The following is a 23825-nucleotide window of genomic DNA, read 5'->3' as shown; positions in this document are numbered from 1 at the left end:
TCTAGTTAGAAACATTTTATTTAAATGTGCCAAATAAAAACCCACATTTTCTTTCAGACCATAGGATGTTAATACATTCAACAAAAATTTATATTATCTTACTGCTGTGAATTTACAGAGTAATAATCCAGATCCATTTTGATTAGATGGTTGAAAAACCCTTCCTAGGTTACACTTTACAGACATCACATCCCTTATAATAATGTAAACAAAATAATTTTTCCCTAAAAGGTGAACTTGAGAACTTCAGTCCACTCTTTCAGGACTTGCACTTCTTCTCGGACTTCCTGATGGGGAACGACTAAAAAGAAAAACAATTAAGTTTGGAACTGATTAGTATCTACTGAAATTTACTCTTCTCATGTACATTATCAGGACAAAACTCAATTTCAATAAACTCACAGGTGGCCAAAAGTACTAGATAGCGGAGATCTAAAAATTACTTAAAAGATTTACATACAAACCCTTTGTCCCTACTTAAGATTAGGTTTAACAGACTCCTTGCTAAAAATCACAAAGTTAAAGAAAACTAGTACGTGAATTCTGGAGTTTTTTTGATCATTAAGTAGCAACTAACTTAGATAATGCTTTAGTTGTTAAGATTTCAACCTACAATTTTTTTTTCCCTTCATGTGGGTACTTCATTTACCTATTGTCCCATGTGGAGGAAAGTGTGTTTAATGTGAAATTCTACACTTAAAGGTTTACAGAACTAAACATCTTAATAATCATCCTAAGGTTTTATGACAAATATCCACCACACATTAATCTCAACTTGAAATGGCAAAATCATTTAAGAAACTTACTAACATTAAAAAAATATATATATATATGTATATATATATATATNGCTCAAAGGCTGGAAAGCAAGCAGTAAGCAAACAAATTCTGCAGAGGCCATACTTGACAGTTAAGATTTGGCAACAAATTATTTAGCTTACCTTCTTTTTGGAGATGGAGATCTGGACTTTGATCGGCTGTCAAAACATGAGAAATTCTATTAAGAAAAGTACTAACCAATACCTTTCTTATAATCACAGTATCATGAAATGAACCCCCAGGTTGCTCTGAGCTTAATATTAAAAGGTCAGGCTGCGGTTCAACTAAGAGTCTACCAGTTTTTGCTAACGAAAGCCAATCTTCCAACAACTGTTCTTCATAAAATGAGTGAACTACTTTATTGTGTCATGATTAATCTTTACACTCTACTTTAAGCACAATGACCTCAGAATGCTTTTTTCCATGCACCTATCAGTTCTAACAAGGCCTCTTAACATAACCCCTAAGTCACAAACTTCTTTGTCTCTGTAGCTTGACATTTCCTTTTCTAGGTAGGAAGTCAGTCAGAATAGGCCATGTATAAAGCAAGTTCTAAAGTTTGGTTTACTATTAAGGTTATGTGTTCCCACTAACACTTAAACTCAGTTTACACTTAAAATTTCAACAATTCAAAACACTTTGAACTCTTTGGATATTGGTGCCATATAACTAAAAGAGCATTAAACAGATTTTTACCCTACCTGCTTCTTGGTCGTGAAAGAGACCTGGATCTAGATCTTGATCTCGACCGGGATCTTAATAAAAAGAAAAATGGTATTATCAATTAGTTCAGAGGAGTGATCTCCTTAAACACCTACTACTGAACGCTTTGTTAGGTAAACTAAGAATAGAGAAGCTAAAATTAGGCAAGACATAGGGTGTCTGGCTGGCTCAATCAGTAGAGTATGCAACTCTTGATCTCAAGGTTGGGAGTTCGAGCCCCAGCAGGGTGAAGAGATTGCCTAAAAAATGTTTAAATTTAGTATTTAAAAAAAAAATAAGCAAGATACAACTCTTGTCTTATATCGGCCTAAAACTGAACAAATGATTACACTTTCAACAAGCCCACATATCAAAATAAGGAAGTACCACTTCAATCATTTGTTTCTATCATACTCAATGAGCTAGGTTGATTGTCGCAGTTCCCATACAACATTCTTAAACAGTGCATAGTATCCAACAGAAATAAAAACTGGTTTTAAGACTAGTCTGGTTTGGGGGCGCCTGGGTGGCTTAGTCGGTTAAGTGTCTGACTTTTGCTTAGGTCATGATCTCGCAGTTCGTGGGTTCGAGCCCCGCGACGGGCTCTGTGCTGACTGCCAGCTCAGAGCCTGGAGACTGTTTCAGTCTCTGACTCCCTCTCTCTCTGACCCTCCCCTGCTCACGCTGTCTTCTCTCTCCTAGAAATAAATAAAACATTAAAAAAAAAAACTCATCACCCTCTATGTCTCCTTACCCTCCTACGTTTATAATTGTATTAAATATTTCCTCAATATATTTAAAAAAAAAAAAAAAAACTAGTCTGGTTTGGTTTAATTGTATCTCAAAACCAAACCATCATATAGACCCCTAAACTGAGATTTCAATTCTTCAGGTAATATGCTCAATGAAAAGTCACAAATGGGCGAAGACTATTCTTAGATCACCAAGCTTTCGTGGTTCAAGGCCATTTGTCACACAAACCACATCAGCCTCTGACATACATTAGGGTCCTGCAATCAAATTAATGCATTCATCTAGAGTCCAGAGCTTTCTCAAGTGGACCACAAGTTTTAGAATCCCTGCATTTTAAAGATCTTGGGCTATTATGGAACAGCACTAACTGCCAATGGCATACCTTACTAAGACTCAACCATAGTATTGTCAGCTCCTTATACGCTAGAGTCTTACCCAGGTCTTTCACTTTTAAATGCTTGTTTTTGAGACAGAGAGGGCAAAGAGAAAAGGGGCAGAGAGAGAGAGACAGAGACAGAATCCGAAGCAGACTCCAGGCTCTGAGCTGTCAGCAGAGAGCCCGACACAGGGCTTGAACTCATGAACCGCAAGATGATGACCAGAGTCAAAGTCAGATGCTTAACCAAATGAGTCACCCAGGCACCCTGAATCTTGCCCATTTCTATCACCTAATTTACAGGCTTTCTACAAAAGGAGTAAAAAAAACCTAAGGTTCCTAATCTGATTTTTAAAAAATTTTTAATGTTTTATTTTTGAGAGAGAGAGACAGCAAGCGAGAGCAGGGGAGGGGCTGACAGAGAGGGAGACACAGAATCCAAAGCAGGCTCCAACTCCGAGCTGTTAGCACGGAGTCCCACATGGGGCTCGAACTCACAGAGTGGGAGATGATGATCTGAGCCAAAGTCAGATGTTCAACCAACTGAGCCACCTAGGTGCCCCGTTTTAATTTCTTACATTTCAGCGTACATCTGGTTACACAAGCCACATTTACCCACATGTACACAACTACTACCCTAAAGAACTTCCCATGGTTTCAAATTCACCCTTCCACTGGAAAAAGGAGAAATTTATGTTTCAACTTGCTTCTAAAGTTTCCCACTGATTCTAACAGGCCTCCTTATCAGAGATCAAGCAAGAGGTACCATTATTTACCCATATACACAAACTAACCTTAGAAAAATTTAACAGGTCTACCCAGAGTGTTCACTGAAGGACCTGATTTGTGCTTTGGACCCTCCTCTACCATGGACTGTCAAACAACCCTTTAAAAATCGTTGGTTGGGCTTTTATCGGTACAATTATCCACTTAGGTGTAAGTCATGTACAAATTCAACTTTTAGAACTCAGAATATTTTCTGATGCAAATCCGCTTCAATTATATCTTTAAGACACTGTCTTAAAGTGCAGTCATTAAGACGTGACAAACCAAATACAAATAAGGGAAAGAAAGTGTTACATACTGGAAATACCTCGATCCTTTTATAGAACCAGACCTAGATCGTCTGAGTGAAGCTGATCTTGATCTACGAAGAGACACAGATCTTGATCTTCGTGGGGATGCTGATCTCGACCTAAGAAATAAATCAAAGCTTAAGTCTTATGTTCAATTAAAGTTTATTGCTTGTTAAAACTTGAGTTAGATAATATTTCTCACCTCCTTCCCCTGCTCCTGCTGCGTGAGCGAGAGTATCGCCTACCTCTGGATCTCGAATGTGATCTAGACCGTGACCTATTTTTCAAGTTAGAAAAAGAAAGAATGTTAGATGATAACTCGTTTTTGGAGTTTGTGTGCCTCTGCTGAAATCAAATCTCAAACTATTTAAATTTAGTGTCTCAATTGGAAATAAACTCTGGGCCTATTAGTTTTTTTTTTTTTTTTAACTACCTAAAAAAAGATTTGTTAAAAGCTGAATTACAACTTAGAATTACATAATATAAAGCACTGTAATGTGTATTTAAAATAAACCTTGCAAGTTTGCAGGTCGACCCTCTTTGGCCCATGGTCTAGTAGATCTAGACGATCTAGAAGTATCTATAGCCGATCGCTGCATCTAGATGTTTTCTTCAATCTAACGACGATCAAACTGACAGCCAAATGAGCCAGGTGAGGCTTGATTGACGCAAGAAGATTTTTCTAGTTGGGAATGTGGTCAATCTGGTGTTCCTCTTTCTAAACCGGAGGGGGCCCCAATTGTAAGCCAAATTTACTGTTACGGCGATCACCGTCTCAAATTTTCTGCCCTTTAAAGAATAAGGTGAAGCTAGGTGTAGATGACTCGAGGGGATCTGGCCTCTTATGCTGATCACCTCAAGGTCTAGGAGGATCTTAATTGTCGGATTTGCAAGGCGCCTCAGCATGATATCATAAGGCTCGTGACATTCTGAATCAAGGCGACTGACTCAAACGAAGAAACCTGAAAGGTTTTGACCAGGTTGATTATTAATATATTAACATTTATTTAATTAAACAAAAACTGTAAAATACACCTGTACAATTAACATTCAAGTTTATAGAAAAATACTAGTTTCTGCCTTGCTAATAAAAAAATTACTTCGATTAACTAGAATACCAACCACTCCTTTATTAAAATCAATACCTGCTTCGCCGCCGCCGGCTATAGCGATGACAATCATAAGCATAATGTCCCTTTTCGCCACACTCATAGCATCTATCATTGGGATCAAAGGGACGGCGGGCTGGTGGTCTATCAAACCGAGACCTCCGAGGCATGCCTGTTGATAATTCAACTCTCACTCTGGAACCACAAATCACCCTATAAAAGAAAACCAACAAATTTCTAATGCTAAAAAAAAACAAATACAACCAAAACACCGGACTTCTACATTTAGAACTTTCCAAACACTGCTTACCCTCACAAGCTTCAATGAGTTACCTTTATAAACCCTTCCAACTCCAACTTTGCTCCCCCTTCTTGGCTGTATAGAATTAGGATTAAGTATTAAGTCTCCTCCAGACTACAGAATCCAAGCTTATCACCTACCTCACTACCCAGCCCACAAGAATACTCTGATAAACGTGGAGTTCCATGACCAACATCTTACTTACTTCCCATCCAGTCCTCGCACTGCATCTTCTGCATCTCTGGGATCTTCAAATTCCACAAACGCAAATCCTGGAGGATTTCTTGCAATCCACACAGTTCTTAAGGGACCATAATAACTGAAAGCCCTTTCTAACTCTCCTTTGCCGGCACCGGTTCCCAGATTACCAACATACACCTTGGTTTCTGTTTAAAAACGCAAATACAAGAACGCAGGTTATGCAAAATTCTAAGTTTGAGTGAATTCTTTGTCCCAAACGGGCCATCCTTAACACTGTACAAAGCACGTTTATTGCNGCGCCGGCTCGCCCAGGACTCCAGCTCCCTCCAGCTCCCCGCCCCAGAGCCATAAACCGCGCTCGAAAGAACTAAAAGAGAAAAGAAAGCAGCCGCCAGACGAAAAGATTAGGTCTCCGTTCCCACTCAATTCGACCGATTGTCTGATGAGAATGCGCAGATCGACGCTGCCACTTTTGTCCAGTCTGAAAACCACCTTTGGCTTTACAGCTGCGACCAGATCTGTCTGCTAAAGTGGCGGGAAAGCGCCAAGGAAATGCGCCNATACGGAACCCACCACGGACCTCCACCCACCATCCCCAGGATGCCTTCGACACCCCGCCCCCGCTGCCTCCGGCTTCGTATGGTGTGCGCCGAAGCCGCCATTACGCACGCGGAATAACCGTCTCCCAACCGCCGCGCCAACCCCACGGCCTGGCAATACTCACTATGGTCACAGCAACGTCCCTTACCGGGCCCTGGCCTCTTACCTCCTCCATACCGCCCGTAACGCGACATGATGACTGGCCCGCGAGCTCTGCTCTTTCAGCTCGCAGTGCCCAGGGAGTGAGTAATACAAAAGCCACAACACCAGACCAGTCGCCAACGGTCCCAGCGGCACTACGAGGAAGAGCTGAGTTCGCGCTTATATATGCGGCGGCTGGGTCTCTCTACGCATGCGTCATTTCGACGTTCTGCGCGGCACAAAGGAGCAGGGCGGAAACAGTGGAGAAGCGGCGCGGAGGGAACTGATGGAGCTAAGAAACGGGACTAGGGCGGAGGGATACGTTTCCATGGGAACCACAGACCCAGCCTGTAAACCCGCGGACTTCCCCGCGGTGTCCCGCCCCCTCCCCTCCCCCTTTTTCCTGTAGCCTCCTCATTTTCCTTCCCTTCTCCCTCCCCCTTTCCCCATACTAGGGACCCCTAGCTCTAGCAGTCTTAATACAGGTAGCTTAGACCGGCCTTATGAAAGACCGTACAATTTAACCGCTGATGTTGCAGCTGTCGCCGCCTTTCTGCTTGGGGACCTGGTCTAAACTGCTACTCAGTCATCTTTGGGGCTCATCAGAGGTAATCGGGAGTTTGGCCAGGGTGAGAACTCCATGAACCCCGCCATTCTGAGTAGTGGTCTCTGCACCATGGGCCTCAAAAAGGAGTGATGCCCCCAGGGACAGCACCGACCCTCCAGCCCCTTCAGAACCAATTTTCATCAACACGGTCCGAGTTCTTGGAGTCTGGGGGACAAAGGAATAGAGTACTTTGTTTTATTTTCTTATTATAGTGAAATTGTGCAAAAACCCTAAATCCTTAAAGCATTCTAGCTAGTGGCAATTATGAAATGATTTGCATTTGAAGCACACAGTTGTGCTTTCTTTCTAGTGCTTTCTGCTTTGTATTATAGTATCACATCTCATCCACTAATACTCATATCCTGAGCACTAAAAATTTGTTAAATTCTCTTTAAGTAATAGCCTTCCTGCTCAGCCACTCTCCTCATAAAATAAATGTAAACCTTTTCTTTGGACAGAATCACTTGAAAGATCTGATTTGATTTTTTATTAAGCAACATACAATGTTACATTTGTTTCACATGTACAACATAATGTTTCAACAATTCTTTATAGTACTCCCAACTCACCATTAGTCGGAGTTGTCATCTGTCACACTAATTTATTACAATATTACTAATTATACTTTCTATGCTATACTTTTCAGTTTTGATTTTATACAATGTATCTGCCAAACCCCAAGTCTACAAATACAGATTCAACTTCTTTTTCACCAGCCACACAAACACACACAAAGACATTATTAGATCATGAATACTTGGAATATATGAGTTGGAACTGTTTTACATGAAAAATGAAATCCTTAGTATTTGTATTTTTTATGTTTCTCATCTGTAACTTAACATGATGTATATGGGTGTGTGGTACAGAATACAAGAGAAAGGAGATTTAGTTGGTGAATAAAGTATGGATCCTCTCTTGATAATGCTACAAACTCATATGCATATTTTTTCAAACTTCTCAAATTATGGAAAGAATATAACCATTGCAAGAAAATTCTAGCAAGAAAATAGAAGTTCTATAAAATGTTATAGTGGTTCTCCCTTAGTCTTCTTGATTTTTGTTATCTACTTAACAGGGCAGGGTTCTTCTCAAAAGATTAAATGATAAAGATCTTTTTATATACTCTGTGAAAGACTAGAGTGTCAGTCCTCTAAAGGCTCACTAATTTGACTTTCTTCTAATATGAATTTGTGAAAATTGCCATGGGACAAACCATAGGTAACTTATTGAAAGATAGCACTTATTAATACTCTTAGGCCTCAGTAAATAGTTCTTGTTTCTGAATACGGAGTCTGCTGTACTAAAGAGATTTTGAAGTAATAGTATAAAAAATGGACACAAATTTCCAACTTAAACTGCTTTCGAGCACGTTAAAGGAAAAGGGGTAAATCCAGACTGGCTTGCCTGCCTCTCTAGGAGACAGGTGCTTTGATAAGCTAATTACATTACATGTTATTTATCTCTATTAAAGAAGTGCCAATTCTAGGCTGGGTTTGCTATCATAGGTACCATGAAAAAACAATAGTTCCTCATAGAATTTCCATACACTATTATACAGAACACTCTCTCTGAGAACACATAACCAGTTCTCTTCACTCCACATCAATCCAAATTAGGGAAATATTATATGGAGTACTTCTATTCCTACTGACTTCTTTTGAAATCAGTTTCAGCCATATAAATTTCTGCCTATAGGATTGTGTGTTAAATTAAGATCACATTCCCAGATTTAACTGGAATATGAAAGCTACTTAATTCAATGAATATTCTAAGATTTCCTAATATGCAATTTTGAGTAACGCTTAACACATTACTGTTGTTAAAAACTGATTATGTTATTAGTTTAGGGGAGGGTGAGTTCATTCTTAATCCTTTTATAGCAGCTTTCAAAATTTATCTGCCTTTTCTAGATTCAGTTTTTCCAGAGAAGCATTAAAGAAAAAGTTAACTCTTTATCATATTTTCTTCTTCATTTTAGTTTCACTTTTAAATCATTGCCACTACTTTAGCTTATCTGTGGAAACCTGAAAACAAAAACAGGTTTAGACCTTCTGCACATGTACTATTTTTGATATAAAGAAATAGTCTGTTTATAAACACTAGTCCTTTAATATGTATTTATGGATGTGCTGTAAATTTATGTACTGTGGGACAATCCAAAGATCTGTATTCAAGTACAACTTTCTTTTTGTTTTTCAACATTTCATAATCTTCAGTTCCATCGAGAATGCTCTTATGAAATTCTAGGAGGGAAAACTTCTCAGAGGCATGTTTATAATTCTTTCCTACTGTATAAAGAAATGTACTTTTCATTAGCCAAGTACTGGACTGTACTCAATACTGAAATATGGAGATGGGGGTAGGGACAGCCACAGCTAAAAAATACTACTGCCTTGACCAACTTCAAAGAGTGAAACTGGGGAGAGCAAACATGTGATGCAGGAGTGCTCCACTGATACAAATAATACCTAAATGGGTAGTTTAGGAGTATAAAACAATATAGGAACAATGAGGCTTTCTGAGTAAAGTCTGGTTGTCATAAAATGTGTGAAACTGTAAAACCATCAAACCCGAAACAGTTTTGTCAATTATGCTGCTCCTTCTCGAAAGAAAGAGTATTAGTGAAATTAGTTACTGGTCAGCTTGTTGTCTTAACTAGGAAGAGCTAGACTCGCATGGACAGAATTTAGCGATTCATTCAGCACTATCTCAGAAGAGAACCTATGTTATTAGCCAGCTCTCAGTTATACTTAAAGATTCTCAAGTCCATTGACTTCCCTTATTTAATATTTTGATGCTCATCTTCTGGTCCCTGGAAATTAATATCCTCTACTGTTAAACAATAAAAGTGGTTTTTGTTCATGAAGCTTTTCCTTAAGACAGATGGTAGGTATAGTGTGATGATTAAGAGCATAAGCTCATGGAGTGTGGGAGCTGGGTTTGAATCCTGGCTCCACTAGTGAATAGCTGCCTAGCCTTGAGCAAGTTGTTAATCTCCTCCCACTTCAGCCTCCTCATCTGCAAAATAGGATTTGATAGTAGTAGCTCATCTCAGGTAAATCAAGCAAGTAACACTGCCCACTGTCTAGCACATGTTGAGTGGTCAATTAATGTTTGGAGGAGAAGGGGGAGGAGGAGGAGGAGAGGGAGGAACAGCGGTTTGACTCACCTTTGTCAGTTGCTAAGAATATGATATGACTTGGGTACATTGACAACTGAAGTTTTGTTTCTGCAAAGCTGGGGACTAGACCCTGAAATATGGTGACCAGCCTTAAGTAGCCACTCCCAAGACGTCTTTGTCTCTTCACTTACTGCCTTCTAGGTGAAAGTGTCACTTTTCTCCTTTGACCTTGTCCACAGAGACAAAAGCAATCTGATGCATATAAGAAGCAACAATTCAGAAAAAGGAATTTTCTTCATAAAAAATATATCTACAGGAATCTGCAAATCAAATGCTGGAACCTTCTTAAAGGTTCTAGGCAAGGGTGTTTGGCTGTGGAATGGGGAGATAGGTATTCATGAGCAATAGGGAAATTGTTGCTTTTTATAACAAAGTTTAGTCTTTGAAGCTAATTCTATAAGATTAAGTACACCTTTTTTTTTTAAAAAAAAAGCGAGTAGAAAAACTATTCCTAAGCCCATGACAAATGGTTACATACACCGCAACTCAAATAGACAAGTTTAGACTGCGTATGAAAGAAGTGGTTTGAAACACAGAAACAGGAGGAGCTACATTAAATCATTAGTCTAACCACTTCGTTTTTCAAATGAGACTAAGACCAAGAATTGTAGCATGGTGAGTACAGTGGTTCCCAAATCTTCCCATGAGGACTGTCAGAACTTTGATAAAAATATCTCCCAATTCCAGAAAAATTGGAACTATTGCCAACCACCCTTTCTTGAAAAAGTTATCTTTTATTCTGTGACTATATCTTTCTTATTCTTTTAAGTGTTCCTCTTCGTATCTTTTTAAATGAAAGGATGCTAAGAGTAATTATTTTTTTTATCTCATGTCTTCTTTTTTTAACTTTGTTTATGTACGTATTGTAATCTCTACACCCAACATGGGGCTTGAACTCAAGTCTCGAGATCAAGAGTCACATGCTCCTCTGACTGAGCCAGCCAGACATCTCTCTCATGTTTCCTTTCTTTCTTTCTTTCCTTCTTTCTTTTTCTTTCTTTCTTTCTTTCTTTCTTTCTTTCTTTCTTTCTTTCTTTCTTTCTTTCTTTCTTTCTTTCTTTCCTTCCTTCCTTCCTTCCTTCCTTCCTTCCTTCCTTCCTTCTTTCTTTCTTTCTTTCTTTCTTTCTTTCTTTCTTTCTTTCTTTCTTTCTTTTAGTTTATTTATTTATTTGGAGAGAGAGTGTGTGTGAGCAGGGGAGGGGCAGTGAAAGAAGGAGAGAAAGAATCCCAAGCAGGCTCTGTCTGCACGGTCAGCGTAGAGCCCGATGCAGGGCTCGAACTCACAAACCATGAGATCATGGCCTGAGCTGAAGCCAAGAGTCAGATGCTTAACCAAATGAACCACACGGTCACCCCTCATGTTTTCTTGATAGAAAAATGTTTGTACCCTCCCTCCCCCACTGTTTCTCAGATCTACCTAGTTCTCAAAATCCAAGAGTCTGGAATCGCTAGTTAAGAACAAAGAATGACAGGGCATTTGACTGGCTCAGTAAGTAGATAATGTGACTCTTGATCTCAGGGTCTGGAATTCAAGCCCGACCTTGGGCATAGAGCTTACTTAAAAAAAAAAAAAAAAAAAATGACTTCACTAAATAAAAACTAAATTAAAAAAAAAGCAGAAACAGATAAAAAAATAAAACACAAAGAAGAAGAGAAATGTCTGTCCTACTAATACAAATTAAAACAACATGCTATTTTTGTCAGCAGTGCAGTGAAATTGACACACACACTAATCAGAATGTGAAGTAATACAATATATTTGACGGTCAGTTTGGCAATATGTTGTTTCCTTTCTTTAATAAAGCACATTTATAGCCTACACACACATAACACGCAAACTTTAGAATGTATAAAATTTCATTCTTTCAAAACATATTTTAACTTTTCACTAATTGAGATATAACATTTATAATTAGCATATAATTATTTATTTATTTATTTCTAATTTTAACTTGGCTTCATGCTCAATGTGGGGCTTAAACTCAGGGACCCTACGATCAAGAGTCATGTGCTCTACCAACTGAGCCAACTGGACACCCCAGTTAGTGTATAATTTTGATATCGTGCCGAATATGGTGGCCTGTGTGACTGTTCTTTCTTTGGAAAAACAGTCTCCAGCAATTTTCAGATCATTGGTGTACAGTATATTTCCCCATGGTCCATGGTCACTGTCTCAGCCTGTGTTTACAGCCATATTCCAGCATAAATACGGTGAAATGGCAAAAGTGTTGAGTTGGGAAGTCCAACAACATACGTTCTCATCTCTATTATTAACTAATCATATTATCTTAGATCTGTTACAAACTTTCTGGGTATTATTCTTCTCTCATATCAAAAGAGAGCTCTAGCCCCCAATTATCTTACTAAATGTCAGTATTCATTAAGCATTTAATATGTGCCAGACACTATATGTTTACATGTATTAACTCTTTTTTTCAGTTTACCAATAAAAACCAAACTGCTCATTTTGGAACTGCTCATTTTGGGACAAATCCTGCCCTTTCCTTATGCTATTCTTATCTTTTAATATTGATATTCCTTGATTGTTTCTACAAACAATCCTACCTATGAAAGTCCTACTCATACTTTGAAACCTTACTTAATTGTATCACATCCTACAATCAGGAAAATTAAGTGATTTGCCCAAGGTCATCCAGCTACCTCTTTGATGAATACAGCCTGAGTTAATGAAAAGAGCAATGACCTGGGATTCAAAGAATTGAAATTGAATCCTGTCTCTGTAATTTACTACTTGGTTCGAGAAAAATCACATAAATGTTTAGACATTCATTGTCTCATTTGTATTCATTCAAAATATAAATTCAAGGATACTCTGAAAAATGATTCAAAGCTAATAATCATAATCCAGTTCAAACTTTTGAGTTATCTTGACCAGCAGGTTGTATATTCTTCTGTATTTAGGTCAATTATTCTATTGGACTATATGGATAAGATTATTATCCAGGTAAGTGTGCCTGGCTGGCTTAGTCAGTAGAGCATGTGATTCAATCTTGGAGTCAGGAGTTCAAGCCCCACACTGGGCATGGAGCCTACTTAAAAACAAAAAAACAAAACACCCCCAAACAACAAAAATATTATCCATGTGATATTAAATTGAAGACGTAAAAATGTTCTTAAATTATAAAAATAATCTACTTTTGTTGTAGAAAATGGAAAACATAGAAAAGCAGAATGGAAAAGAAACAATAACAATCTTTTAAAAAACAGAAGTTAGCTCATGCTGCACTGTTGATGATGGCTGTAAGCTCTGCCGTCCCACTATCTGGGTTTGAATCCTGTTCCTACACACACCAGCTATGCTTTGGGGCAGGCCACTTAACTTCACTTGACTCAGTTTCCCCATACATAAAAGAGAAATGACAGTAATACCCATCTCATACAGTTGTGAGAATTACATGAGATAAAGCATGCAAAACTATCACAAGCTTCTCCCCCTGATTATAAGTAACAGGTTGATTGTGGAAATTATATAAAATAAGGAAAAGCACAAATACCAGGCTATGAATTTTGTGAGGGCAGGACCCAAATCTACTTCATTAACCACTGTATGCCTAGTTCCTAGCATAGTCTTTATCATAGAGTAGGTACTCAATATTTCTTGAATGTTGTTAAGCAAAGAATATAAATGTTATCCATAATCCCACCACTCTGATATCACCATTATTAATAATCTGGAATTTATAGTTTCCATTTTTAACTATGACTATATCAGTTCTTTGAAAAACAAATTATATAGTTTTACAGAAGGTACATGTTATGGTTAATTTTATGTATCAGCATGACTGGCCTACAGGATGCCCAGAATTTGGCCAGAGGTTATTCTGGGTGTGTCTGTGAGGGTGTTTGGATGAGATTAACATTTGAATCAGTAGACTGAGTAAAGCAGATTGCCTCCTCTAATGTGGGTGAGCCTCATAGAACAGAACAGAAAGGCTGAGCAAGATGGAATCCCTCCTGTGTGACTGCTGGGACCAAGGCATCAGTCTCTTCCTGCCCTATGACTCTAACTGAAATATTAGCCCTTCTTGGATTTTTAGCCTGCCAGCTTTTGGATTAGAATTTATACCATTGGCTCCTGGTCTTCAGCTTGCCATGTACAGATCTTGGGACATCTCAGACTCCAGAATTGGCATGAACCCATTCCTTATTTTATATATTATTTATCTGGTATTGGTTATATTTCTCTGGAGAACCCCAACTAATACAGTGCATTACACCATAAACAATTTTCCAAGTCATTAAATACTCTACAACATTATAGTATCGGCACAGTGTTCCATTTCATCAATATCTTCTGTTGTAAGAAATTTAGATTATTTTCACTTTTTGTATTATAAATAATGCCTAAGTATTTTTGATATTTACATACTTTCCTGATCATTTCCTTAGGATAATTCAGTAAGTGAAATTGTTGGGTCAAAGAGTATAGAAAGGGGTGCCTAGGTAGCTCAGTCAGTTAAGCGTCCAACTTGATTTTGGTACAGCTCATGATCTCACAGTTCATGGGTTTGAGTCCCATGTTGGGCTCTGCACTGACAGCACTGACCCTGCTTGGGATTCTCTCTCCCTCTCTCTGCTCCTCTTCCCTCAAATAAATAAATAAACATTTTAAGAAATAGAATAAAAAATGTAAAAGCTTTTAAAACATGTTGCCAAATAGCTCTCCAAAATGGTGGTAGCCATTTATATACCCACCAAGAAGTCCACAAAGGTACTTGGTTCTCTGCACCTTCATTAACACTGGATGAATTTTTTAATCTGCCAAATTTCATTTTTAAGATGGATATATTATTTTTTAATTATATTTTATTTTTTACAATGAGATTTAACATTATGCTAATTGGCAGTGCATTTATGTCCTTTGCTGATTTTTCTGTTGGGGTATATTTTCTTAGTTGAGTTTTAGAAACTCTTACTATATTAAGGATATCAATTCTTTTTTTTTTTTAATGTTGATTTATATTTTTGAGAGAGAGAGAGCACAAGCAAGGAAGGGCCAGAGAGAGAGAGAGAGAGAGAGACAGAATCTGAAGCAGGCTCCAGGCTCTGAGCCGTCAGCACAGAGCCCAACGTAGGGCACGAACCCAGGACCACAAGATTATCACCTGAGCTGAAGTCAGAGGCTTAACTGACTGAGTCACCCAGGCGCCCCAGGACATCAATTCTTTGTAGTATTCACTGTTACTATTTTTCAGAGTCTAATTGTTTTAACAGTTACATGATTACTTCATCTTAAATTTATTTTAGTGTATATAAATTGAAAACTGTCATAGCCATTCAACAAATGCTAATTTTGGGGTGCCTGGGTGACTTAGTCAGTTAAGTGTCTGACTTTGGCTTAAGTCATGATTTCACAGTTCCTGAGTTCAAGCCCTACATCAGGCTCTGTGCTGACAGCTCAGAGCCTGGAACCTGCTTTAGATATTGTATCTCCCTCTCTCTCTGCCTTTGCCCCACTTGCACTCTGTGTCTCTCAAAAAAAAAAAAAAAATTAAAAAAAATTTTAAATGCTAATTTAGTTTAATAATTGAGTGCCAATCATTGTACTTGGTGATGAAGATAGGTATATAAGATGCAGAAAGAAAATAGATGTTTAAAAATACATATGGATAGCAAGTGCTGGGATAGAGTTAAGCACAAGACATCATGGGAACACAAAGAATGTTCACTTATCTTAGACTGAAAGAAGAGAGCAAGAGACTTTCATATCGTCTACAGCTCTGCTCAAATGTAGCCTTATTGGGGAGGCCTTCCTGACCACCCTGCATAAAATACCAAGGACCTCATACACCATCACTCTCTAAATTCCACAATCTGTCTTAATCTGTTTTACTCTTCTTTATAGCATAAATCAACTGCTAACATGTTATTTATTCCTTTGTTTATTCCATGGGAGCTAGGTCTTTGTTTTGTTCACTCCTATCTCCCCAGCACTAAGAACAGTGCTCAGTATTATCGAAGGAGCTCAATTCAGTCTGTATTGACTGAATGACAGAAAGGAAGTTCCTTCTATTTAGTGCAAGAGGTTATTCTCTTATCCAAGGCTACTCCTTCCTGAACCTGTGCTCTGTGCATCCCTCTCTGCTTTCTTTTCATTGAATTGTTCCTTTCTGTACCTTCAGCCTCTCCCACTCAAGCCCCCTACTTGACTGATCTTTCTCCCTAAGTATTAGTGTTCCCTAATCCATTCTCACTAGACTGATCCTTTTCAAATTTTTCTTTAAGATTTTATTTTTAAATAATTTCTATGCCCAATATAGAAATTTTTCTCAAGTTTACAACCTCGAGATCAAGAGTTGCATGATCTACCAACTAAGCCAGCCAGGCGCCCCACTAGATTGATTTACAGACAGTATGTTATGGTTAATTTTATGTGTCAACATGACTGGCCCACAGGATGCCCAGAATTTGGCCAGAGGTTATTCTGGGTGTGTCTGTGAGGGTGTTTGGATGAGATTAACATTTGAATCAGTAGACTGAGTAAAGCAGATTGCCTCCTCTAATGTGGGTGAGCCTCATAGAACAGAACAGAAAGGCTGAGCAAGATGGAATCCCTCCTGTGTGACTGCTGGGACCAAGGCATCAGTCTCTTCCTGCCCTATGACTCTAACTGAAATATTAGCCCTTCTTGGATTTTTAGCCTGCCAGCTTTTGGATTAGAATTTATACCATTGGCTCCTGGTCTTCAGCTTGCCATGTACAGATCTTGGGACATCTCAGACTCCAGAATTAGCATGAGCCCATTCCTTATTTTATATATTTATATATTTTATATATTTTATCTACTCTCCTTTTAAGAGTAGACAAACAGATGGGGTGGTGGCTCAGTTGGCGAAGCATCTGACTTCAGATCAGGTCATCTCATGGTTGTGAGTTCGAGCCCCGCGTCAGGCTCTGTAATGACAGCTCAGAGTCTGGAGCCTGCTTCGGATTCCATGCCTCCCTCTCTCTCTGCCCCTCCCCAGCTCACACTCCGTCTCTCAAAAATAAAATAAATAAACATAAAAAAAAATGTCCAGGGTGGTTTGGAAGGTAAGAGAAAGGTGCTGCATTCAGCAAAGTAGATCTGACAGGGTTTTGGCGGGGGGGGGGGAGAAGATCTAATGTGGATAATAGTACCAACCGTCTAGAGAGGGAATAAAAGAGTTGGAGAAGGAGATAGTCTCTTAGGGGTCAATAAATAACATCCGTTTTCCTGCCTAAGTTCAGAACCAAATGGGATGTAAATGCAAGGGTCAGGCAGAAGGACACCAAAACATGACCTTTTTGATTATGTTGATAGTTACTGTGATTCCAGATGTGATATGCTACCAAGTGGGCTCACTGATGCTTTACCCCTTATTAAACAGATTTGCCTACCTGGTTTCAGGCGCAGCTGGAGAACAGAAAACAAACTCTTCCTGTTTTTTGGTTTCAGACTTTGAACAGGCCGATTTCACAAGGAAGAATTCAGAAGGCATAGAGCAACACTGTTCCAGGTTCTTTTGTCTGTTCCCAGCCAGAAGTCAGCCCAGAGTATTCCTCTAGCAGAAAAGGCCCCTTATAGGAGCATTTAGTTTGGGAGGTAGGCAAAATAGGGAGAGGCTTGTGAAAAAAAATACAAAATTCAGTTATAAGATGAATAAGGTCTGAGGATCTGACATGTAACATGGTGACTACAGTTGAAAACACTGTATTGTATTGTATAATTGAAATTTGCTGAGAGTAGAAAAATGTTCTCATTTTCCCTAATCCATCATATTATATACTTTAAGTATCCTACAGGTTTGTCAGTTTTACCTCAGTAAAACTGAGGGGGAAAATAGGGAGTGTGTCAACTATACTCAAACATTTTTTTAAAAAAGGAATGAGCCTTCCTCCATTAACATTTCTGGAAGTGTATATTATTGACAAAAGAACTTTTTTTGTTTACAAATGATTTGCTTCACATGTTTTCTATGTATTACAAATGATTTGAATTTTTCTTAAGTACTTCTTCTAGGTAAATAAATTATCTTTCCCCCCCCTTTGTCTGGAATAGATGAGAATATCCTAATGCTGCACCCACCCTATTAGTTTGTCTGCCTCCGTTGCAGCAGTGACACTTCAGGCTGTGGAAGAAGTGAGCCCACTCAGGACAGCAGGAGCTACCCTCACTGCAGCCACATCACTCCCCTTCAAATATTTCCCATCTCTAAAGCAGGGAAGCCAAGATGTCCCTTATTCTAAGGAAAAGAGAAAATGAGAAGGGGACTAACTTTACATCATATGCTCTAAGTAAGACAGAAGGTGACGAGGAAAAGTTTGAAGATGCCTATGAAATGATCCCTGTGGCCACAACAATGAATCTAACATCTTCCCTGGAGGAGTGCACAACTGGATTGTATTTATTTCTAAATAACAGATTCTCTGATGCCATAGATCTCATTCACCCATGGTCGAAAAACAGCATATACCATGCTCTAATCTATAACATCCTTATGGTTGTCAAGGCCATTTTGACATTCGAGCCACAGGATATAGAGACTGGAATGACCACTGCAAAGGAGGCTCTGAAAACCTGTAACAATTTCCGAAGAAAGTTTAGGATGATGAATTTTTCTCATCTCGTGAAGAAACAGGGAATAAAGGCTATCAAAGAAGAGGAATTGCATGCTGAAGTCTGCTACGCGGAGTGTTTGATTCTGAAATCCACTGTAACATTTATACAGGATGAAAGTATGCTTGGTTTTCTTAAAAGTGCAATCAACATTGGGTTAAGTTATCAAATATACAAAGACTGTCAACAGGTATTAACACAGATGCCTCACAGCCACAGCAAAACCTACAGACACCTGGTTGAAGGAGTAAAATTTGGACTTGGAGCATTCAATCTGCTGTTATCACTTGTGCCACCAAAGACACTTAAATTACTCAATATTGTTGGATATTCTGGTGATAGAGAGGTAGGCTTGACTTTGCTTTATGAGAGTGCTTCCAAATCCCATATAAATAATATCTTAAGTGCTTTGACTCTAGTCTTTTATTACAGTTACATCTATGTAGCTATTGGTGTTGAAAAGGGTCACAATTCTGCTGTAGAGGATCTCTTCCTAATCTACCTCCGGAAATTTCCAAACTGTGTCATACTTAAATTTTTTCAGGCACGTTTTAGTATGCTGAAAGGAAATTTTGAAAATGCACAGTTAGTATTAGCGGAGTGCATTCTTATTCAAAATGAATGGAAGCAGGTTCATCACCTCTGCTACTGGGAACTCATGTGGTGCCACATCTTTCTGCGGAATTGGAAGAAGGCTTACTGCTATGCTGACCTCCTGTCTCATTACAGCAGGTGGTCTAAGGCAATATACATGTACAGTAAAGCCATGCTACTCACCTTGCTTCCTTCCCAATCTGTGAAATCGGTGAGTGAGGACATAAGCTCTCTCTTCTTAAAAGTGGATGGCCTGAGAATCAAAATTTTAGGAACTTCTGTGCCAATAGAAAAGTTCGTTGCTGAGAAGGGGCAGCGCTACGGCACCACTACAGGCTGGTTTACAGCACAGCCCATTCTGGAATTCATTTACGCCTGGAGTGGTTTCCGAGTCATGAGCAAAAAGCTAGACCTTATTTCAAGCTGGCTATCGATAATTGATAAAGGACAAGATCTCTTGCGAGAAAATCCAAATACCGAGTATGGCACGGATGACCTAAGTTTGTTAAATTTGCTGAAAGGTCTGTGCCTGAAACACTTAGGAAGATATTCAACGGCTGAGCATTACTTTAATTCTGTCATCCAGAAGGAGAAATTGTTAAAATATGACCATTATCTGGTGCCGTATACTTACTACGAACTAGGAATTCTACACTATCTAAAAGGAGATTATGACAGGGCAACAAAAAACCTAGACAACATAAAAAACTACAAAGACTATTCCATGGAAGCTCGATTACAGTTTAGGGCTCACATAGCCCTTGAACAAATAGCTAAAGAAAAGTGATGGTTTTGACACAAAGCGTGGTTTTGTTTATCATGTGTGAAGTAGCCACAATCAGCAAGAAAATTAACAGGTAGAAACATCATTTCTTTGTGGAAGAAATCCAGGAAGAGACAGCTGCTAAGAATCTGATCAGCAGCAAGCAAGAAAGGGATTGGCCATTACTTTTCCCTCTTTCCTTCTCCATACCTATAAAATGCAATGTCTTAGACTGGCAAATGGAGTGATGCCCATTCTTGAAAAAGAAAATGCAAAGGATGCACAGTTGATCATTGAACAACATGGGGATTATGGGCACTGACCACCACAGGCAGTCAAAAATCTACATACAACTTTTGACATCCCCAAAACTTAACCACTGATAGCTTACTGTTGACCCAAAGCCCTGCCAATAACATAAACAGTCAATTAACATATACTTCGTATGTTGTATGTGTTACATAGTGTGTCCTTACAGTAAAGTAAGCTGGAGAAAAGAAAAGGTTATTGAGGAAAGCATAAGGCAGAGAAAATACGTTTACAGGGCTGTACCATATCAACAAACAAAAAATCCACGTGTAAGTAAACCTGCACAGTTCAAACCCATGTTGTTCAAGGGTCAGCTGTACATCATAAAGTAAATCCTCTCTAGGGGTGCCTGGGTGGCTCAGTCAGTCAAGCGTCTGACTTTGGGTCAGGTCATGATCTCAAGGTTCAGGAGTTTGAGCCCCACATGGGTCTCTGTGATGACAGCTCAGAGCCTGAAGCCTGCTTCAGATTCTGTGTCTCCCCTTTACTCTGCCCCTACCCTGCTCGTGCTCTGTCTCTTAATAATAAATAAATGTTAAATTAAAAAAAATAAAGTAAACCCTCTCATATGTTATGAATTTTTCAATTAGGTTAGATAACATTTTCAAAAACTCAAAAAATATTTTTTACCCTCTCACTAGATAACTTGCCAATAAAATTTACAAAATGTAGCTACACCAGGAATCCCAGTGCCCTATGCATGTTTTTACAGTCAAAAGAAAGAAAAAAAACCCTTTAACATCTTACTGACATTTCAAAACCATGATGCACTGAACAGCATAGACTCTGATTGGTTTTCCCTTTTACACAGTAATTTTTAAGAATGTTTATTTATTTTGAGAGAGCATGCATGAGCAGGGAGTAGCAGAGGGAGGGAGAGGGAGAGGGAAGGGGGGGTAGAGAGAGAGAGAGAGAGAGAATCCCAAGCAGACTCTGTGCTGTCAGCACGGAGCCTGACGTGGGGCTCAATACCAGGAACCAGGATATCATGACCTGAGCTGAAATCAAGAGTAAGCTACTTAACTGATCGAGCTATCCAGGCTCCACTTACACTGTAATTTGTATTGGCTTTTTGTTGCAGAGAAGATATTTTCCTCTCTGTGATCAGTAGTCTGTTTTACCTTTTTCCCTAGGAAGCTCAAATATGGGTCTGTAATTTGCCATAGAGTAGAGAAGAAAAAGCTGCCCCCCTTACACACACACACAGACTCTTTGAAGATAATTGGAGGAGGAGGGGAGGGAAGATAGATACTCTGGGTAGGAAAAAAGAAAAGTGGGGGGCGCCTGGGTGGCTTAGTCGGTTAAGCGTCCGACTTTCGCTTAGGTCATGATCTCGCGGTTCGTGGGTTCGAGCCCCGCGTCGGGCTCTGTGCTGACTGCCAGCTTGGAGCCTGGAGCCTGTTTCAGAGTCTGTGTCTCCCTCTCTCTCTGACCCTCCCCTGCTCACGCTGTCTCTCTCTCTCTCTCTCCTAGAAACATTAAAAAAAAAAAAAGGAAAAAAGAAAAGGATAGGCCTATGGAGGATAACTTCAGTTACTGCCCGACCCTCCCTTAGTTACCCTCCCTGAGGTCCACGGAGCTACAACTTAATTAAACGCTTGTGTCTATCTTGTTGCTATTGTTAGTGGGCTAATCTGAAAATATATAGCAGCTGTAGGCATGGGGCTCGGTATTGCTTTACCTGCCTTGGGGATAGACCATTCAATTTCCAGACCATTAAATCTGGCTGTGTGTATCCTCCCTTGGAAAGTCACCCTTGGAAACAGACCTTGCTGGGAAAGTCTGGTTTGCTAAAACACATGAGTAAAACACATTATTTTAATGCTTTGGGCATCCCAAGCAATCATCTGGAACACAATGAGGAGCTAGTATTTCAGATTTTAAAATGCTTACTTTGAAAAGCACATTCCTGGGATGCCTGGGTGGCTTAGCGGTTAGGTGTCTGACTTTGGCTCAGGTCATGATCTCATGGTTCATGAGTTCAAGCCCCATGTCGGGCGCTGTGCTGATAGCTAGCTTAGAGCCTGAAGCCTGTTTCAGATTCTGTATCTCCCTCTCTCTCTGACCCTCCCCTGCTCTCTCTCTCTCTTGCATTCTCTCTCAGAAATAAATAAAACATAAAAAAGCACATTCCTCATTAACTAAAAATAGACTTTTAGATGTAAACTGTGCTGGGGCACCTGGGTGCCTTAGTCAGTTAAACTTCCGACTTTGGCTCAGGTCATGATCTCATGGTCCGTGGGTTCAAGCCCTGCATTGGACTCTGTGCTGACAGCTCAGAGCCTGGAACCTGCTTCAGATTCTGTGTCTCCCTCTCTCTCTCTGCCTTTCTCCCACTCATGCTCTGTCTCTCTCCATCTGTCAAAAATGAATAAACATTAAAAAAAATGTAGATGGGACACCTGGGTGACTCAGTGGGTTAAGCATCCAACTTTGGCTCAGGTCATGATCTTATGGTTCAAGAATTCAAGCCCTGCATTGAGCTGTGCGCTGACAGCTCAGGGCCTAGAGCCTCCTTCGGATTCCGTGTCTCCCTCTCTCTGTTCCTCCCCTGCTGGCACTCTGTCTCTCTCTCTCAAAAATAAATAAAGATTAAAATAACATTTAAAAAATTTAGATGTACAACTGTGCTTAAGTTATCCCCCATTATTTAGTTAGTATGGTATAGTGGTTAAGAGGACAGGCTCTGGTCTGAGTGCCTGGATTTGAATCCTTGCTCTGTCACTAGCTAGCCACATGGTCTTGGGCCTCTGTGCCTTAGTGTCCTTTGGAAGGATAATAGTTACTATTTCATGTTTTTTTTGTGTTCATTAAGATTGAGTTAATACATGTAATAATAAACATGTATTACTACTACCAGTAGTAAGAATAATGATACATTGTTCCTTAGTGCAGAGGATTTAAGTTACTTTCTTAGAAAAAGCAAGGGTCCCTTTGTTACCTGCTTTGCCAATGAAAAATTTGACCTGTTAATTTGCTTTCTCTGTTCTTGGTCACTTATGAAATAAGTAACTCTCTGCCTAAATCATAGTCTTGTGTTTTGTACCAACTTCTTCCAATGAATAGCAAATTTATTAATTGGTTAAATAAATATGTATTGAATGCCTACTATTTTCTTTAATGTTTATTTTTGAGAGAGACAGAGTGAGAGTGGGTGAGGGTCAGAGAGAGAGGGAGACAATCCAAAGCAGGCTCCAGGCTCTGAGCTGTCCACACAGAGCCTGACATGGGGCTCAAACTCACAAACCAAGAGATCATGATCTGAGCTGAAGTTGGATGTTTAACTGGCTGAGATACCCAGGCATCCCAAAGCTTTCTCCTTTCTAAGTTTATTTATTTTGAGAGAGAGAGTGGGGGATGGGCAGAGAGAGGCAGAGACAGAATCCTAAGCAGGCTCCACGATGTCAGCACAGAGCCTGTGCAGGGCTTGAACCCACGAACCCTTTGGTCATGACCTGAGCCATGATCAAGTCAGATGCTCAACTAACTGACTGAGCCACCTGGTGCCCCTAAAACACATTTAAATAAAATGTTTATTTGTTTTCCCAGAGAAATACCCACGTTGCTGAAGATCTTTATTATTTTTTTAATGTTTATTTTGAGAGAGAGAGACAGAACACGGGCGGGGGAGGGGCAGAGAAAGAAGAAGACACAGAATTCAAAGCAGGCTCCAGGCTCTGAGCTGTCAGCA

The 23825-nt window shown here is 39.4% G+C and overlaps 1 protein-coding gene and 1 pseudogene across 9 annotated transcripts; one reads left to right on the top strand and one right to left on the bottom strand.

Annotated features, from left to right (window-relative positions):
• Positions 1–6194, bottom strand: SRSF7 (serine and arginine rich splicing factor 7). 4 transcript variants are annotated; one of them, XM_077764248.1, is made up of 8 exons: positions 6104–6194; positions 5342–5522; positions 4872–5048; positions 3929–4003; positions 3735–3845; positions 1521–1574; positions 942–977; positions 1–301 (listed from the first exon to the last, which is right to left on the bottom strand). In XM_077764248.1, the coding sequence occupies exons 1-8, from the start codon at positions 6129–6131 to the stop codon at positions 247–249; spliced, it is 717 nt and encodes a 238-aa protein (XP_077620374.1). In that variant the 5' UTR covers positions 6132–6194; the 3' UTR covers positions 1–246. The 4 variants fall into 4 exon arrangements, with proteins under 4 accessions (XP_077620374.1, XP_077620375.1, XP_077620376.1 ...); XM_077764249.1 differs by having other exon boundaries at positions 3744–3845; XM_077764250.1 differs by lacking the exon at positions 942–977.
• A 169-nt stretch (positions 6195–6363) lies between these two features.
• LOC144231702 (tetratricopeptide repeat protein 39B pseudogene) lies at positions 6364–20260 on the top strand (annotated as a pseudogene). Of its 5 annotated transcripts, none has more exons than XR_013335151.1 (3): positions 6364–6686; positions 17308–17454; positions 17911–20260. The product of XR_013335151.1 is annotated as a tetratricopeptide repeat protein 39B pseudogene, transcript variant X3 (transcript). The 5 variants fall into 5 exon arrangements; XR_013335153.1 differs by having other exon boundaries at positions 6364–6707; positions 17966–20260; XR_013335149.1 differs by having other exon boundaries at positions 6364–6707.
• Positions 20261–23825: the final 3565 nt, after the last annotated feature.

The sequence above is a fragment of the Crocuta crocuta genome, unplaced genomic scaffold, assembly GCF_008692635.1.
Source record: "Crocuta crocuta isolate KB4526 unplaced genomic scaffold, BGI_CrCroc_1.0 scaffold164, whole genome shotgun sequence".
NCBI classification, from domain to species: domain Eukaryota; kingdom Metazoa; phylum Chordata; class Mammalia; order Carnivora; family Hyaenidae; genus Crocuta; species Crocuta crocuta.
The sequence above is the reverse complement of the archived record's forward strand: the minus strand, read 5'-3'. Positions and strand labels throughout refer to the sequence as shown.